At 38.7% G+C, this 20,453-nt stretch overlaps 1 protein-coding gene across 1 annotated transcript; it reads left to right on the forward strand.

The window, feature by feature from the left end:
* The first annotated feature begins 1,148 nt into the window (after positions 1-1,148).
* pitx3 (paired-like homeodomain 3) lies at positions 1,149-19,729 on the forward strand. Its single transcript, XM_086092856.1, has 4 exons — positions 1,149-1,430; positions 7,579-7,696; positions 12,942-13,147; positions 18,032-19,729. Exons 2-4 carry the CDS (start codon positions 7,588-7,590, stop codon positions 18,590-18,592), a joined length of 876 nt encoding a protein of 291 aa, XP_085948982.1. The 5' UTR covers positions 1,149-1,430; positions 7,579-7,587; the 3' UTR covers positions 18,593-19,729.
* Positions 19,730-20,453: the final 724 nt, after the last annotated feature.

Genomic DNA, 20,453 nt, shown 5'->3' on the forward strand with positions numbered 1-20,453 from the left:
AAGACTTTGTGATTTGATCCATGAATGCGATGAAATTAGGGCAGACTCACCCACACACAAAAAAAAAAAATGGCCCTGACATTTTGACTTAGGGGCAGCGGTCTGGCCCAACTCCTGACCGCTCCTGGCGACCACGTAGCTCTGCCACTGATGTTGATTGGAATCAGTTTGCTGTCTATATTGTAAAGGGATTAATGGGCTGTTCTCTGGGGATAAAATGGATGAAAAATAATTGTTAAATAGCACCGCAGCAGCCCCAAAAGACGCCAGCGCACCGGGCATCTGCCCTGTATGCCACATAGCCAGTCCAGACAAACATTACCTTTCAAGTTTTCACCTATCAATACTTACACCATCAAAGTTTACTCAAAAACTTTTTTTTTTCTGGACCAAGGTGTCATGTGAGGTACGGAATTTGGACCCGGTTAATGTGTGCATAATGTTTTGTGATCAACGTGATATCGCCAACTACTGGCCTGGCATGGCTATTGCAGTGTTTTCTGTCCTTTTTGCAGGTTTGGATGAATATAAGAATTGTTTTTGATAATGTTGTCATCGTGCTAAGACAAGGCAGTCTTCAGTGGTGAAATGTGAACAAGCAAAAGGAAATACGACTAGAGACATCACTATGTGTGAAATTAGTGAAGGCGTTTAAGGAGACAACATCCAACATTTTGTACCGGTGAACCATTCTGGTTTCCCACATGAGTAGCTGATTCACTGCTTCACTCTTCCTTTTGTTTTGTTGGATCGTAGTGGATTTCTTCTGGTGTGTTCATCTGACTGTTTTTTATCCTGTGCGATGCTCCGGAAGACAACAACAGCCTTTCTCTTCTCCTGATAAGCTCAATATGCATGGTCATGTTGCCGTTGAATCCAAATCCTGCATGAGCCGTGATTTGGATGGCTTCGTGCTATATAGGTGCATGCCTGTCTTGTTCTGGTGAGTCCAAACCATGCCATTTCCCCCAGAACAATTATTGCAGCAAATAGCCGATCAGCAATACTGGTCTATGGGAGCTTCATGGGAGACTGTTAAGGGAATGTGTGTGTGCTGTGTGAACGTGCGTCTGAGTGAGTGAGTGAGAGCGAGAGAGTACGGGGCATATGTGGGCCGTCCTTTTGGTGGACCTGGCTGTCACACACACAATATTTAGCATGAAAGCAGCCCCCACCCTCTCTCCCCAGCCCTACATTGTGTGTGGGGATCAAACCCGCACTCTTCTTGCAGTCTACATGACAGCACAGAGGGGAGACCAACGGCGAGGAAAGCGACTCATCGCCGGCTCTGCATGCTTTTGAGACTTTTTTGACAAACCGATGAACTTTTTGTCCATGTCACCGTCACACCTGAAGCCAGGACACCCAGCGGCTCGCAGCAAAGAATTTTGCCTTCTCAGCGGATTAATATAACCAGACCGGGATTGGATGTAAGTATGCCAGCCCGTTTTCGTCTCAGATCACTAAAAGTAGACATGATATACTTTATACATCATTTATCAAACTCCCAAAAAAAGAAAAGCCACAATAAAAGCAAACTATAGGTGGATGTTATTCACGTTTTCATTTTTTTTTTACCAAACTTCACATTGAGTTGTTGTGTTGCACTTGAAAATTAACTGCTTGCAAATCACAAAATAATAGCAAGAATTTCATTAGGCTACTGTAAAAAAAAAAAAAAAATGAGACTGACTTCGCAGAGGCAGACAAGTATGTGAAACATATTTTGAGGTCCAAAATTGATAGGTAGCAGGTGGTTGCAGGGCCACAAGAGACACTGCTCCATAAACCCTCTCCAGCCCCGCCCCTCCCTGCACACACACACAGCCGCGCGGAGTAATAAACAAGTAGAAGTTCACTGTCAATTTACGAGAACCATTCCGTAAGTGTAAATATATATTTTTTTAAATACATCATTGCTGTAGGGTATCTTGATTTCGAGACTTATAAAGTCAAACGTATGCATATAATTATTATTATTTCTATAGGCTAGACCTATATGTGAAATAATATTCATCGGTTACAAATGGGAATAAAACGCTTAAAAAAAAAAAATACTTTTCGCAATGATCTTGCCGAATAGAAACGAACGTTTCGATATTAATTCATTATAGACTACTGCCCAAATATGATCATCGAGTTTGTTCCAATCCATGTTCAATTTAACACGCTGGGGAAAAAAAAAAGAAATAGTTAAGAGAAAAGAAAAATATAGTTTCTAATCGGCTATTGCGTCCGCCACTGCACAGCAACGACAGCGGCAATGTTTCTTGTTTTTTTGTTTGTTAAACGTGTGACGGCGGTGAAATCTTCCTTTCTGTGGTTTAAGACGGCTTGCTGAAGAGAGAGAGAGACAAGTGCACAATACATGTAAAAATATAAAAATAATTTATTCTTAGTATTTTTCATCAATATATTTTATTCACGTATTTGCTTTAAAATCACATGCATGTCATAAAAAAGGCATACTTTTAATTTAGATTCAGATTGTAAAAAATATTTTTGCCAGTTATTCCATCAATAACAATAATAGATTTATAATTCAAAACCTGAGGCTAATTGAATAGGAATTGTGTGCCGTACACAAGCAGACAAAAATGACAAAGTAATTAAATGTTTAGAACGACGTTTCCCATATAAGTCGTTCTTATAGGGATGTCCACAAGTAAAAAAAAAAATACATTTATTTTTGTGACAACAATAATGAATAAATAGCGTACGTACGTGCAAGTCAGTTATTTTGGAGGCAGTGTTTAATTTTGCAGGTCTCGGCCTCATCCCTCAATCATATGCAAATGACTGTTATAGGAGGGCACGAATTAACATCTACAAACATTGGACCGAAATTCCATCTGCCGCCTCTTCAAGGAGGCCCTTAATAAGTTCTCAGACAGCAAAGTGACACACATCTTAATCAACTCTTAATCCCTAGAATTAATTCTCAACGCGTTTATGAATAATTCCCTCGCTGATAGCTGCCGGCCGTGCAAATGCGAACAGTCTGCACAACGGGCCGCCAGATGGACCCGGCAATCCCTCGGAAAAATGAGAGGATTCTGACATCCTTTATTATTATTATTATTATTATTATTATTATTATTATTATTATTATTATTATTATTATTATTATTATGCTACCAGGATATAGGCCTATTTGCTTGCTAATCAAAATAGACGCTGCGAATCGAATATTCATCCAGACAAACATTCCCACAGCAGCAAGGAAAAAAAGTCTCTCACATGCTTGCAATATCTTTTATTTATTTATTTTAATTTTTATTTTTTACGTTAGGTGTACACATGTACTTTCATTAACCTTGCACGTGAAGAGCACGTTTGATTTCTTGTCACTCAGGTGGCACACCTTGTTAGACCCATGTGGCAGTTTGTTGGGTGTAGAAGGATCTCGATTTTGGAAATATTAAAAGTGGCACCCGTAGTGCGTGTAGGCAGGAAAGGGCAAGCAGGAATGGGGAGAGGGGGCGTCAGGGTGCTGACACCTTGTTCTGGACAAAATGACTGGCTTGCAGCACCCAAAGGGGCCCTCGCTGCCAAGCTGGTGGGCCTCTCAGCACCACATTGACACCCTCTGTCTGGTCATCCATCACTGTCAGATATATATCACCATCTGGATTGTCTTACAATCTTGCCCCCCCCCCTCCCTAAAAAAAAAGACCTAGCAGTAAAGACTTGCCTTAACAGTCAGTGCTGCAATTCTGTCTTGCAAATTGCTGACTGAATTCTACCAAAATGACTCGAAAACGGACTGATTTTATTTGAGTTGAGGACATACTCAACCCAAGGAAGTTCAATCAAGGACTCAATTCTACAATTCAAACAATGTCATTAAAATTATGAGTGTTTGTATTTGATATGGAGGTTTGGTTCATGAGATGGAAACCAGCTGCCATGTTTGGTTCCACAAGCTACAAAGTTCTGCATGAATCTTCCATTTAATTTTTATTTATTTTTATTTTTTTATTTGATATCAAATCTGCTTCTGTTAAAGACTCAGCATCGTGGTGCCCTCGGGCACTAGATTGCCTCTGATGACACCTTAATAGTGTTCCCAAAAATAGCTCACCAGTGTTGGAGCATTGTGATTTTCTAGGAATAAAGTAACGGCGGTCACTTCATAATGTAAACAATGGAAGAGACAGAAATAAAATGTTGCATATTACTTATCTGCTTCCTAATCAGTGACATACATATATAAATGAATATAAATTATAACTAGGGATGTCACAATTAAAAATAGCTAGAATTGATTATCCAATCGATTACATTGATTACCTGACTAATTGCCCCAATCAAGGAATTTTTGTCAACCAATTTTGATGGTTGATTTAGCCGATTTTTTTCCACCCAGCCCTAATAATAGCATATGATTAAACGTAATTGGTCATTTCAGACGTGTGTATCAAACAAAATCAGTAGCCAATGAGTAGGCCTGTACTTGGAAAAGGTTGGTGACCCCTGCTCTCTCTTGTAGAGTGTTGTAGTTCAAAGAAAAAAAGGGAATTATTTATGTATGTTAAGAAAGGACAAGAGGGTCATTCCAACACACTATTTACACGCATGTGAACAATTAAGGCAGAGTGGAGCTTCCCAACAACCCCAAAAATCAACTTTAAAGCCAATTCTGTATCAGAGGCCCGATAATCCAAAGCCATCACACCGAGGCAGCTTGCTTACAAAGCTAATCTCTCTACTGGGAGTTTATGACCTTATACAGCCTCAAATGTTCTTTCCCAAGAAAGGACTTATGCAGCCCACGGCTTTGAAAAGCAATTTTTGAGTCGTCTAATCTTTCGTGGAAGGCGATGATGATAATTCTCACGGATGCTGAATGGAAAACAGATGCAATTTCCTCGCATTAAAAAATCTCCACAAATGTTTGCAATGTTGCGGCTCACATCTCAGCCTGCTCACATACTTGTACAGTTTTCTGTTGTCATTGTTTAACAAACTCTTCGCGAGCATGCGCGTGAAGAGCGGCTACGAGTATGTATTATGGTTGCTCTGAAATAATATATGTTGTTCATATTCTTCAATTCTCATTTAAGCCTTTATGGAGACAATCCATCATTGGTCACATCAAAAATAATTTAAGCCAATATGTAAATATTTTTTCGCTTCGGGAAAAATACTTTGAACTTAAATTGAGTGTGAACGCATCTGATTTGGGAAATATGCATTATGTCATTAAATCTGCTTGACATCTTTAAAGATTACAAGGCTTGATATGCTGTGCTGCAAAAGGTCATACCTTAATTCTTAAAATGTTCCATATGGTTCAATAACTTTTCATATATGCATCAATAAGGATGCAAGATGTAGGAAAAAAAAAAAGGAGATGTAATTCTATTCAAGTGTCTCCAACAAGGGATTATTGTCGTTTCGACATTAATGTAGTTGAATCGTCATGGCAAAATTAACTTAGTCGCATCAAACCACATGTAAAAAAAAAAGGTAAAGCTTCATTGGAGGCTGCTATTCTGAAGGCAGCAAGAACTCGACGAAATATTGCACTTTTGTCCCCAAATGACATCCCTTCATGAGAAGTAAAGGCACTGGAATCTGTTCATTTCCAAACATAGAACTGTCTTTTTTGTCATGCAAAGTACATATTGTGGAAATGATGTTCAAAGGGCGGTGAGTGTGAATCAAACCATCTATTATCTATTTCACGGATCCTGGAGCCTATTCCAGCTGACATTGAGTAAGATGAGAGGTGGGGTCACCCTGCAAAGACGGCAGACTCAGCTACGACAAGTAGATGGACACAATTATTGCGAACAGGGCTGGACTGGCACAAAAAAAAAAATCGGCCCTGGCAATTTGACATTTCCACCGGCCCGGCCCGGCCCGGCCCGGCCCGGCTCCTGACCATATCTGTCTAAAAACATTGTTCTGCCACTGATATTTTGACTGATGTTGGTTCAGTTTGCTGTCTATGTTCAAAATGGTTCCTCTAAATTGTGGGCCAGTCTCTTGGGGTAAAATAAAACTAAAAAGCACTGCATTGGCCCCAAAAGACGTATGCCAGATGGCCAGTCCAGATCTGATTGGGAAACACCTCGTCAACAGTGGACTACTAGACCCATTCATTCCCCCTGAAACTTCCAATTGGTGGAACATTATCACGTGACTGTGCCACAGTGCTCAAAAGAAGAGCAGATGAGTCTCATGTGGGGAAAAACCTGATATCAATTTGATGGCAGACTTGACGGGGGTCCGATAAGATCCTAAGTCTTCCAAGAAGAATGGAAGCTTGTTGTAGGTCCAAATAGGGTGATACTTGCTTCCATTTTTTTTACATCATGGGATACTTATGGCCAAAATACCCCAATCATTTTGTCCAATTAATTCAAAGGAATTTTGGATAAAAGCATAATTTTGCTCTGGGTCAAAGGTCAAAACGAGGGTTAAACATGTGTATTATAAGTTGACAGTGCAATGAACTTTAAATTACCCCCCCACAGAGCTATGCCAGTGTGTGTGCGTGGCCTGGAATCACATTGGTGCATAGCGCATTCTCCAGCGGGGCAGGATGGGCGCAGGCAGAGCCAAATACAGTACGGCTTTTCCTGAAAATCTAAATGTGCTACTTCCAAGTATAACAGCTAGAACCACAACACTACTGCCGCACAGAGACTGCTCGCATCCAAATATCTAGTAGAGGATTAAATGCGATCTCAAAATATGCAAGGGTGGAAAAGGATGGATTATCACCTTTTAAAATCTTTCACAACATGACTTAATTGATCATGTCTTGGGAAAGGGGTTGATTTTAGGTACCCTCACCCAGTCCACGCGTCACTGTCAGGATTGAGTGTCTTTAAAAAAAAATGGAACAGCATTTCATATTTTGCACTCCAGGGATCATACGAAAGGCTATACACTACACCTCAGATTTCAACCTATTTTCTATCCAACCTTTACCATCCCCAAGCCCATATTCAAGGTGTTAACGGCTCTGCGGTAAATAAAATAAACTATTAGCTATTTTGGGGGCTCTGTGGAAGAAGACGTCTCATCAGCTTGCCATTTGGCTTGGAAATGCAACAGCAATAACTCTTCCTTTCCACGTGTAGCCTAAAAATAGAGTCACTTTTTTTTTTTTTTTTTTTTTTATTTATTTATTTTTTTTTTTTAAATAGAGTCAGTTTATGGCAAGTCTCGATCTGCTCATGACGTCACCACATGGAGTGGGAGTGGAAATATTGAAGTGGGAAAGTAGACTGAACGTCGTCAGTTTATTTGTAAATTGAACAACAACTACATAATAATAATAATAATAATGATGATAATAATAATAATAATTTCTGCGTTGATCTTTGTCATCTTTTTTAACATGTTTTTGCGCGTTTGAATAAAAATGTGTATTTTCACGCGTTTTACAACGAAGGTTGTTAATCAGCAATTTGTTTTAAAGATGCATGAAAATATAGAAAATATTATTAGATCGTGAACCTTACCAAGTGATCACGAGAGGTGCTTAAGGTGATTCAAATCAACTGCTGACTGTGCACTTGACAGTGTGTATTAAAGTGTATTTTGCGTGTCCGTGTGCAGAGCCTGGTTATGGATTTTAACCTCCTGACGGATAGTGACGCCCGCAGCCCGGCGCTGTCGCTCTCCGACTCTGGAACTCCGCAGCACGACCAGGGATGTAAAGGGCAAGAGAGCAGCGGTAAGTGCCTCGCCACTGCTCAACGGAATCAGGTTGCAATTAGTAGTAGTAATAATAATAATAATAATAATCATCATCATAATAATAGTTGAGTAACAAAGCGCTATTCTTGCATCAATATTTAAGCAGGCCCATCATTTCATCAGCATTATGAATTCAAATATGAGGTTATTATTGGGGGTGGTGGTGGTGGTGGGGGGGGGGGGCTACATGTAAAGCGCTCATTTAAATCCTAAATTTCAATACCTTTTTTTTTTTTTGCAGTATAGTTTTAGTACATGCGTTGGTTGGATACAGTATGTGGTCCATTGGCAAAATGTCGACATTTTGACTAATTGTCCTTATCAATTCAGTTTAGTTTTGTGCGGCCAACCATTGTCTTTCTTCACACGACTGCTCGGAATTGATGGCATTGAATTATTCAGGTATGCTATTATTCAGCGGGACAGCGCAGACATTTTATTTTTTTTTAATCATTGTTATTCTCCGTATTCTTATTATTTAAAAAACCCTTTCACTGATCATTCGAACGCATCACTGTATAGTGTAATGAAAGCTCAGAATAAAAAGGCCTGTACGTGCTGCTTGTGAATGCATAGAAAATAATTAAACGCACCCGGGCAGCATGATCCAAGCACATATCCTCTAATCCTCAATAATTGGACACTCTGTCAATTGTTTGTGGGGTGCAGCATGGTCTCTCTCATGCTCGGGTAGATGTCTAATAAAGCACAAGCAATTTTCAGCTACTCCTGAATATGCAATTGAGTCGCTAAAGAGCCCGCGAGAGCACCGCGCGTGCACACTCACGCCGTTCCGTGCGAACCAATGTTTTATTTAAAATGAAAATAAAATATTCGATGACGACTCAGATAATAATAACGTTTATTGCACCTGCGGTTTACTTCCAATTACACCATGTATTTTAATACGATTTTTTTTTTTTTTTCGCACGTCGGAAAGAAAGAAGCGAATCATTCTTGTCTGTGATACGACAAGCAAGTAGATGGCCACGTCAAGACGAATTATTTGTCAACAGTTCCGCGGGAATACACGGTCAATTTCTATACGAAAGTCACGTTCAGTCGGTTTAACCAACTCAACTACAACCACGGATAACAAGTTAACAGCGTTGTTAAAACGGCCATGTTTCAATAAAAAATTAGCTTTATTATCTTTTAGGCTTATTTCTTCTTTTGAACCTCCTTAACTTTTGCAACAATTGCCTGATGTCTGCATGACTTAAATGAACGTAGCGTTCAGTGCTGACGTATATCTTTCGACACCTTAACTAAACGTCAAAGTCAAACTATTCTGGGCTGAAGTGCACTGCCGCACATTTGACATTACTTTGACATTACTGTCGCACCATTCCTTTTTCCATCATTCGTTTTCAAAAGTCACACACGATACAGGCCGCAAAAGAAAATAGATGGAAGCTACATTTTTATCACCATAATTAGACAACAAAAAATTAAGTTATGTATTCATTTGAATACTGCATATGCATCTTAAACAAATATTAAAATAATCATATAGGCATTTTCTTAACTATGAAATGCGAACTGTATTATTTATTATACCATATATCAGACACATGAAATGAAAATGAGAGCTGAAAATAAATCATCATTTTTTTTGTTGCCATCATACTGCAATTTTAATGAAAGTTCTTGCAAACCCTTCAAAATAAATGTTCATCATCTTATTAGAATGATTCCTGCAGGCGGACACCAAAGGCTGTCTTTTTTTTTTTTTTTTTTTTAATGAATGAGTGTCAAATGACTGTTAAAAATATATTTTTATACGTCTACACATATTGTGAACATGCATTTTCATCCAGTAGATTACATGAGGTGGGTTATTTATTTAAAAGCCTTGCATAATAAGCTGCTCTGGAGCTGACCTGGAAAAAGTCTGGTTTGTCAGCACATTATCAGTCAGATTGCTCCCATTGTTAGGAAGCGCGTTGCTCTAAAAGGGCTGCCCTTTCCTCTGTATTGTGTTTTAGACTTTGGCCTTAAGTGACAGCTTAGCCAGTGTCAGTTTACTGCCAGATAACAGCCTCAGCTTGGCTCTTTATTGGTTTTGCCGGTGGCCCCGCGGAGTCTCTTTTTAAACCCCGCTGATGATTTCGAACCACTCCCAGAGAGTTAAACCCTCACCAAACAGAGCCCAACCTGCCCCAGTCACAAAAGCCTGATCCACGGGATTAGCTGGCCAGCTAATTTCACTTCTTTCTGTGAGGTCCTCATAACAGCGGCGGCCAAATCTGGTAGAGTCCCGGCAGACATAATAACATGGATGTGTGGTCCTCCTATATAACTCGCTATGATGGAGGACGTATTACCGACGCTCAGTAATTTGGCACATTTATGAACTTAATGGGACAAATTATTGACAGGAATAGTCTCAAGAGTAGATACTGTATTTATTTGGAGCTGAAATGACCAAGAGCACCAGATTTAGTGATGCTTTACATCGCCTTAGGGCTCTATTTTTGTGCTCTTTATAAGAATGGCGCGAGGCACGGTCGAAATCTCCGCAGGGGTGGGCGTGAACAAGTTTGGTCCCGTTGCAGTGTGGCAAATAAAAAAAAAACAAGACATACAGTATATGCGCCCTTTTGAGTGTGTGAACACAGCTGATTTGATTTACGGCTCCTCTCATTATATCATGTTAACGATCTGTCATTGAAGGAATGATGGCAGTATTACTTTTGTTTCCTGGTTTGCTTTTTTTCCACATCTGGTTGTCGCCCAATGTCCGAAAACCATGACCAATTGTCACCAAAATTCATATGCACAGCTCTACTCATGTTTATTAAACAGGTGAAAACAGAAAAGTTAGGTTTTTTTTTATTGACATTAGATGTGAGCTCTTTTGAGGAAAAGCCATTAACACCTCCACAAAATCGAAAATGTTTGTAGATTTTTTTTTTTATAGACATTTTTACAGGTTTAAGTAGACACGAGAAGGGATGTGCATATCAATTTTAGTGTCGATTGGTCATCGCCGCTCAGGCAGCGAGAACAAGTTGGCCTGATGTTCGATATTTGCTGAATAGTGACTTTCCGCAAGTTACATAGTCCAGGGAAAAATCACCGTAATCAAATAAAAGTGGTTGTTTTTTCTCCATTCTGACTGAAGTAGCAGCTGTAAATGGTAGATCATTGCATGCTACACATCAAACTTTTTTTCTGATACATCTCATTATAGAGGAACTGGATGAAATAAAGTGTCAGGATTAGTCATCATAAGGCGATGTAAACACATTTTCTCATTTAGAGTACTTACTTCATCAACCAGAATAAGAGAATGCGTTTTTATTGATTTTGGGTGAATATTTTTGTCACTTAAATGTCTTCTAATGAGAGTTATTGTGAAATTTTGAACTGTAGTCATTAATGACCTATCATTGGTAACTACGACAGCAATCAGATTGAAAAAGGACATAACACTGTATTTCAGACAGTTTATCCACAATGAGAGATATCAGCATTTTTTTATGCGTATTGTGCAAATGTCTACCATATACAGCTACAACAGCAGTTAGAATGGGGGGGGGGGGGGAAAAGAAAACATTTTTGATTATGGTGATTTGTCCTATATGTCTCCTTGGATTATGTAATTTCTGGACAGTCGCTAACACAGACAGTAAGAGAAATACATCCATCATATTTTTCATTTTTGCATATAAATTAACAACAAATGCAGCCCCAATTTTGAGATCTTCTCAGAGCTCTCACTTTATGTCTCGCGACGTCCTCATGACCGTGGCTGTCCAAGAATCAGTCTGGAGTATGTGTGTGTGAGTGTGTGTGGAATGTCCCCATGACTGTGGCTGCAGTCATGAAGAAGCAGTGTGTATTGTGCATCCTACCAGTTGGAATGTAACATTTTCTGGTGATGTTTTGACCAAAAAGCAGCAAGTATGTAGTGGTTTGCATTTGGGTTCCTCCGACTAGAGCATTTATCGTTTTTCGATGCTTAAGCATCCTTGGGTGACTTTTTGTTTGAGGGCCACATCCAGAAAAATACAAGGATGAATGAATGAATGAACAAATGAATTTATTTCGAACATGTATATAAAGGATGCGAGGCTACTTTAAATTCATTGATTTTAATTTATTAAACATTCTAAAATCAATCAAATAAGCAATTACAGCTTCCTATTAACTAATTTGAACCCCAAAACTTACAAATACGTTTTTTTAATACTTTGTCATTCACTCCCAAAAACGTATATTTATATGTGTTTTATGTTTTTTTTTATGCTTGAGCATACAGAAGGCTTTGATGCAGCCTCTGACCCAAATAAGTAGCTTAAAGCAATGGTAGTTATTACAAAAAAATGGCCAGCAGGTGGGAGCATAGTATAAGAGATCAGCCAGGGCCATGTTGCAATAAGCACTTTTTCACCATGTTTTCAACAGGTTTCTGAAATAATGAAACTTAGCTACATTCTAATATTAATTGCTGCAAAACGGAAACAGATACAAAAATACTTTTTTTTTCTGATGAAAGAAGAGACTCTAGTCTTTCTTTTGGTAAATTTCCATGTTTTTATAGCGAGAGAACACAATATTCTGTGGGCCTTGCAAAATCAGTCAATCCAGTAAAACAGCCGGGAGCAAAGGGGGTTGCTTCAGTGAAAATGGCTGGGAGTGAATGAGTCAAAGGTGTTCAGGATTTTTCCGAATTTTGGGGGTGGCAAACGGCCCTCGACTAGATCCTGCACTGAACAGCAGCCAAATCCCATCTCAGCATTTTACCAAAACAAAAGAAAACTGTCGTATGCTTCTCAAATTATATTTATTCACAACAATGTATTGAAGGGCCATGGAGAGGCTGATTGTTGTGATGTTTTTGGGGTTGAAATAGTCATAAGTAGAGATGTCCATTTTTGGACTTTAAAAGCAATGTACGTACAATGGTTTTGAATTGATAAATTGATCGTGTCCGGATGCTGTGCTGACTCCCACCAAGATATGGTGGCGGGGTGCTGAGCAGAAAGAGCAGTTACAAGAGTTAGTTATTTACTGATTTCTCCCCCAAAAAATGCTTAAAGGCAGTTTTTGATCGAAAAATGGGCCATCCGAGATATAAACAAAAAATAGTTCACTGCATCCTGTTAGTATACGGTAGGAAGTAGGCATGTGTTCTATAAAGTCATGAATTTTTACGTGCTAATGCAATGACTGATCTTCCACTAATGGGCACACTCTCCTGTCTATGACTGCAGACACAGAGAAATCCCACCAGAACCAGCTGGATGAATCCAGTACGGATGACGGCTCACTGAAGAAGAAGCAGCGGAGGCAGAGAACTCACTTCACCAGCCAGCAGCTCCAGGAGCTGGAGGCCACCTTTCAGAGGAACCGCTACCCTGACATGAGCACCAGAGAGGAGATTGCAGTATGGACCAATCTCACAGAGGCACGGGTCAGGGTGGGTATGCATGCGATCATTTGTCTGGATATGGCAGCTGATTTTAACAGCCAATGTGATTTTTCTTTTATTAAAGTAAAACATTTTTTTTTATAAAAGAAGTAATCTGCAAAAAAAGAACAAAAGCAGAATTTTACTTTGCAATATTCCTGACACTGAGTAACTCATTTAAGTCGATTCGGAAATCGTTCGTTATGTAAACACGAATAGCAAATGGGGATTTTGGGTGCGAGTCCGAGCTCTACTAGGCATAGAACAAAACAATACATTCTGGTGTGGATCTGGATCAAAGGTTACGACAAGATGTTACACTCGTGCTTGTAAGTTTACATACGCAATGGCAGTGACTTATAAGCTAGGTTTGATCGAACCCCAAGGGCTTGGCGGAGGTCAAATTTGCCCATCACTGGCTACAGATGATCACGGTGATGCTATGACGTGTGATTTCTTTATTATTTTAATATGGCAAAAAAAAAAAAAAAGTGGTCAGATGAATATGTGCAATATGAATTCACAGCTATAACGGAATGGTGTTCCACAGGTGTCAATTCTGGGGCCTCTGCTGTTTCCATTGTCGGCTAGCAGTTGCCTCTGGGTTCCATCTTAACCCCTTCAGACCCATAGATGGTCCCAGTGGACATGACATATTCTAAACCAATCAAACGCATAATTTGGATGATGTCAACATCGCTAGTTCATGATTGGATCTTACATAACCAATCACAATCGCAAGTTGATTTGAATGATGTTAAACATTTTCCATATAAGCTTATAGGTTTACAACACGTTACAGACATATTATCCTGGCGTCCACTATAACAACTAAAAACATGAGATAAACCCCCAAAAACATTTTCATGTTGTTCATCAAAATCAGCCCTATACATGTCTTGAATTTGATTTAAAAAAAAATAAAATAAAGATAGGTTTGGGTGAATACGCAAAAACTGGTGAGGTTCATTACGTCCAAAAAGGTTAAGAACCACTGCTGCACGCAAAAGCTTTGCACCACTTACATCATGATGCAATGCAGGACTAATGTGGTGCTTTTTTAAATTTTATTTGATGCTGTTTGAACTTTCTGATATTCTGAACTTTGGTGGAACAGTGAGTTCTGAAAAATATGTTTGAATCTTACTTTGAGCACTTCTGTGCACTTTGCATGTTCTCATTGTGCTTGTAAGGTTTCTCTCTGAGTACTCAGACTTCCGACTGAGTTCCAAGGCGTGTACAGCGTATGTAAAAAGTTCACACACTCTTATGCAAATGTCACTTTGACAGTAAATATCAGTTAAAAACGTTTTTTTCCACTATTAATTTGACCTACGACGTGTACAACTCAATTGAAAAAGTTGAGTTGAACAGGCTACAGGTCGTGGGTCATGTGTGTACGGTATTTATCTCAGTTGTTTATTTTGACTTCACTCTCTAAAATGTTTCAGTTTTTTTTTTTTATATTACAAAACATGGCATTTGAACAGGGGTGTATAGATATTTTTTTTAATACTATATCCCATGTGCGTTAAGTGCATTGAAAACTCTTAATTGCCCTTTGGAGTGAATGTTCACTCTTGCTGTGTTCACTTACAGCAAGATGAAAATGCAGTGATATTTAAATATAGAAAGTGCTTCGTGTACATTATTATAGAATTTAATCAACATTTTACAGGTAATTGGGTGGCAAAGTTTAAATACACAAGTATAGTTGATTTGAAATGAATGTACTGCATAACCATGAATTCAATGCAGACAGAGAAAATAAGCCACGACAAAAAGACACACAATGTGACAATTGTCACTCAAAATGAACGATACAATGATCATTGATCAATCAATTAATTGAGGGGATTTTTACATCAAAAACAAAAAGATGAGATTACATAAAATAGATTTCCCCCCTCAACAATTAGCATCTGTCTTTGTGTTGTATGCATTTCACTTGCAAGCATAATCACCGGGGAACACAATTTTTGTTGAGTTATGCCTGACAGCTGTTTTGAACTCATTTTTGGGTGTGGAATCCAAAAACTGATCTCATGGGATATTGATAGTACTGACCTAATGGGAGTTGCGCACACTTCTCAATTGTGACTGCGCAAACAAATTGGCCATGTAACTGTCGATGACTCCAATCGTAATAAGCTCTTCTTGCGCAAGTGGAATTTTGCTTATTAGGAGGGTAAGACGGGGAGAAAAAAAAAACTTGATGCGCTAGAAAAAAAAACTGAATGCAGTTTTGGAATCAACATGCCAATTTTAATTTTTATCAACATAAAAATCTAACTCAACATTTTTTTGTTTTTTCAAATTGTTCCCCAGTATTATTTAACAGAATGTGTTTTAGCATAAAGCTGTTTATAAACAGTTTTTTATTGAGCAAGGGAATAAAATAATTGAATTCCATGTCATTTTCTGTTGTGCCGTTTGTAAAAACTTCCAACATTTGAACAAGAGATTTTAAAGTTAAGGCCGAAAGAATATACTAGATTATTTTGATGAATCTACCCACATTTGTCATCCTCAAATGTGGACCCTGAGAAGGCCTCTCACTCCTAATGGGGATGAGGCAGCTGTTGCTGAATATCTACAAAGGTGGCCCATGACTCAAGTTAAATTCCAGCCCGCATAGACTTGGACAGTCGAATGTATGAGGGAGTCAGATCGCCATTATGGCAGAATGAAATCGTTCAACAGTCCATTCATCTCTATTGTTAATTTGAATAGACGTGACCTTTCAAGTTAGAGTTAGTGATGGGCATAAAAAAATCCTTCCAAGTTCTAATTATTGGCAACGTGATCCTCAATCTCCTTTATTTATGATCCAAATATTTGTAATAATCCAATTATTGATCCTAAAATTTTCCACATGACAAAAGGAAATGTGGTCAAAAGCCCCTCCCCCAGTTTGTACTGACATGACCTCAACTGAATGTGCAATGACCTTTGCTGTTTAAAACTAAGATTAGCATGAACTTTCTCCACCACATAATGTATGAGCTGGATAAACATGTCTACAGTGACGCAACCATATAACTTTGACATTTAGCCCTTTCCATAAACCTTCAAACGGCATAGCCTTGAAGTCACTGTAAAGATTGAGTGGCTTCTGTCCTCTCGCGGGGTTCCCCCCGAAGCCCCCCCCCCCCCCCACTGTCACTGAGTGAGATGGAAAAGTCATAAGCTTTATGTTCGTATTGACGGTCAGCAGTATTCTGTTACTACAATAACAGATGGCTGGATGATAAAAAAGAATTGGATTGCAAAAGGAGCTGAGAGATAAAGGTGGTAGAGCAGGGAAATTATTATTATTATTATTTTTTCCTCCCATAAGCAATATTGTTAAGTGAATACATGCAAGTGTCGTTATGAAATTAATGTTGCTTACTTTTTATGCCTTTGATTAACTCGGGTCATGTTTTATGAAAAATAATGAAAATAAATCCTGTCCTTCCACGCAGTGAAATATTGCACAGTACGAGTAAGCAAAATGATAACCTCCAATGTTCGACGCTTAAACATTTATACATATTGCAGCACTCCGGACTGTCCACTGTATATTCAGGATGCAACCAACGAGGTTCGTCTTTATAAAGTAATTTGTCAGAGCAAATTTTGCTCTGATTGAAATATAAATAAATAAATATAGTATGACGATTGCCCTTCTTTAATATCGCTAAACCATGTCTAATAACTCACCATGCACTCCATCTTACTTGATAATCATTGTGCCTCTGAAGATGAGGGACATATTTGTAAGATCCAATCATGAACCAGAAGTGTTGACATCATCCAAATGATGCGTTTTATTGGTTAAGACGCGCAAATCCAGTGTGTGTGCTTTAGAATCATGCATTTTTTTAATTTTATTTAACCTGACGTTTTTTGAGAAGTACAATGCCAAATGAAAACTTACAGATGAGGAAAAATACTTTAATTTGGTGGCTAATTCAGACAGAAATTTGAGTAAACTGAGAACACAAAGCAACATTGCCCATATTGTCAATCCGATTGTGTTCTCTTGTGTTGTCCAGCAATATGAGATTCCCGTAGGTACATTTGATAATAAAAGGTGGTATGGGAGACTAAGAGGATTTCCCTAGAATGGATCATGGAAAATGTTTAAAATAATGCGCTTTTTGAAATGACTACACCGGTACCTGAAGTTACGAACTGTATTAGACTTGCCCTGGCAGGAAAATGAAGATGCGGCCGTTTTTACACAGGTGGCTTATTTGGAAATATAGAGCTCATTGTGTTTTGGTGGACTGTAATTTAAAAAGGCTTTTGTTTTGTCCCTTTTTGTAGTGCTGTATTTCATGACACCTAACTTCAGAAGGTTACGGTTGAGTAAATTGCTTTCCCATTGAAAACTGTACATTTCAGAAAGATATATACAATTCCTACAAGCAAAATCCACTTAAAATATTTTGTCCTTCACTCCCAAAAACGTTTTTTTAATTTTAAATTATATTTTTGTAATGCTAGTTTCTGACATGAAGAGGTAGCTTAAAGCAATGGTATTTATTACAAAGGTGGCAGCAGAGTATAAGAGATCAGCGAGGGCCAGGTTGCAACAAGCTCTTTTTGACAGTGTTTTCAACAAGAATGTGAATAATGTTGAAATTTAGCTATATTCTAATGCTAATTGATGCAAAACGGAAACAGATAGAGATACAAAAACTTTTTTTTCCTGATGAAGGAAGACACTCTAATCTTTTTTTTTGGTAGGTTCCACATTTTTTATAAAAATAAAACACAATATTCTGTGGGCCTTGCAAAATCTGTCAAAATCCAGTAAAACAGCCAGGAGCGAAGGGGGTTGCTTCAGTGAAAATGGCTGGGAGTGAATGAGTTAACATTTTTTTCTCATTTTGGCTTCTACAGGTATGGTTCAAGAACCGGCGCGCCAAGTGGAGAAAGCGGGAGCGAAACCAGCAGGCCGAATTGTGCAAGAATGGTTTTGGTGCCCAGTTTAACGGACTCATGCAACCTTATGATGACATGTACACGGGTTACTCATACAACAACTGGGCCACCAAGAGTTTAGCGAGCAGCCAACTCTCCGCCAAGAGCTTCCCATTCTTTAACTCGATGAATGTAAGCCCCCTGTCGTCCCAACCTATGTTCTCTCCCGCGAGCTCCATCCCCTCTATGAACATGGCCTCAAGCATGGTGCCCTCGGCGGTGGCCGGAGTTCCCGGCACAGGCCTCAACAACTTGGGAAACCTTAACAATCTCAACAGCCCCGCAGCACTCAACTCTGCGGCAGCCACTTGCCCGTATGCTAGCACGGCTAGCCCGTACATGTACAGAGACACCTGCAACTCCAGTCTGGCTAGTCTGCGACTTAAGGCCAAGCAACACACCAACTTCACTTATCCAGCTGTGCAGAATCCCGTGTCCAACCTGAGCCCCTGCCAGTATGCTGTCGACCGGCCAGTATGAAAAGGAGGTCTTTCTACTGTCCCACTTCATATCTCTTCAAAACTGGCAGATGCGTTGCAGACTGACAGACTAAAAGCCTATGGGGGCAGACAATTTCTCCAAAATGATGCAAGAAATGGACATGCCCGCGATGGACCACCCCGGCGCAAAGGAATACTCACTTTTGTTTGTGAGACTTTGCCGACTGACCAACTGCAAACATTTCTAAAAACGAAAACAAAAAACAAATTAACACAACTCCTCCCTCCCAAAATGTAATATTCTAAACTGCATGATTACAGTAACCGAGGGGAAACGAGACAGGAAGGCTTCAACTGGACTCATCAAGATCTCGTAAATGCTACTAATGCAGAATAAGGAACCTGTGGTTTTAATGTTGAAAAAAAAAATCAAGGATGTATATAACAGACTCTTTTCAGTTGTGTATGTGACAAAATAGGATATGAAAACATAGTTCTTTAAGAATGAGAAAAGCATGTTCCTCAAATGCAAAGCCCCGGGGTTTATGTACAAAGAGACATCCTTTGGGGAAATGAATACTTCTGTTGTGAATTCCGTTCCCCTCGGGAAGGTCAAAGGTCAAAGGACAATTTAGACAAGCAAGAGGAGGGCAGCGCTGGATTACGAAAATATCCAGTTTGATGCAACAAATAGGAATATCGTCAACCTTTTTGAACAAGAAAAAGCCATTGGTTATATTGATTTGTGTGGTGTTATACAAAGGGAGTATGTGACAGTAAAATATATGTAAGAGTGCAGTTGTTATAAAAAAAAAAGAAGAAAAACAGTTTTTTTTTTCCTGATGTAGCCTGCTTTGTCTCATTAAAGAACAAATTAAAAGAATTGTTTTTAATATAAATGACAATTCACTCAAATGTAAATGCTCTCATCGAACTGCAATGCAAAGGAAATAAAATGAATCTTTTTTTTTTAGATTGATGCTTACGGCATAACAGCATATGGGAGCAATCCTAAATTCTACTCACTGGGGTATGTGCTATGGTCTACAAGTTCATGTTTTATAGATTGACATTGTGTTAATACAGCTGACCGCGTTCTTCGTCAAGTCTCTACATCTGGATGAACATATTCTTGAACGTGAGTAAGTACAGATTGAAGATTGCTATAGTACAGTAAAATGCGACATTTAGGTGGAACTATAAATACATTTGCTGGTTAACCTCCTATGACATTTATTTATAGTTATTAATGGAAATTTAAATAATTTGAGCTACTGTTAATGACATTCTATTACCATTATTAACTATAAAAGTGTATTTTTCTTTTTTACTGTTAAGTAAAAAAAAAATTTTTTATACTCAAGTGAGAAAATCAACATACGCAGTAAACAACACAGACTGAACTTCACTTATTGGTGAAATGAAGAAAGTGATTACAAAGGTGAGTTTGTTGCAGCAACACTGTTTTCATGTTTGTTGGCTTATTTTTTATTTTATTTTTAAATCCAACCATCAATTATCTATTCTGGTTGCCCTGTTCTATATCATGACACAAAAGCCAAAAAATGAGGACTAAATTATCAGTCACATATGGGAAATATGCTCTAGGGTTTTGATCTGTACTTGAATGACATCCGAGCAATCTGATTAGATGATGAATACATTTCTGCTATGGTAACGATAAATAATTCCGTGTGCTTACTTCACGTATATGAGTTTTTTTGAATCAGTTGAGAAATTAAAGATAGGTTGGCATTCAAATGAGAATAACAAATAATTATTCATTTCTCTTTGAACGCTCCATATTTCGATCCCTCGATTACAGCCAATCGCAGTTGTTGACCGCAAGTGACACTGTCACAGAAACGATGCCAACGTCATCATGCATGTAAACCTCGTCT

The sequence above is a fragment of the Leptonotus elevatus genome, chromosome 13 (assembly GCF_054856555.1).
Source record: "Leptonotus elevatus isolate MCC_2025b chromosome 13, RoL_Lele_1.0, whole genome shotgun sequence".
Taxonomy (NCBI): domain Eukaryota; kingdom Metazoa; phylum Chordata; class Actinopteri; order Syngnathiformes; family Syngnathidae; genus Leptonotus; species Leptonotus elevatus.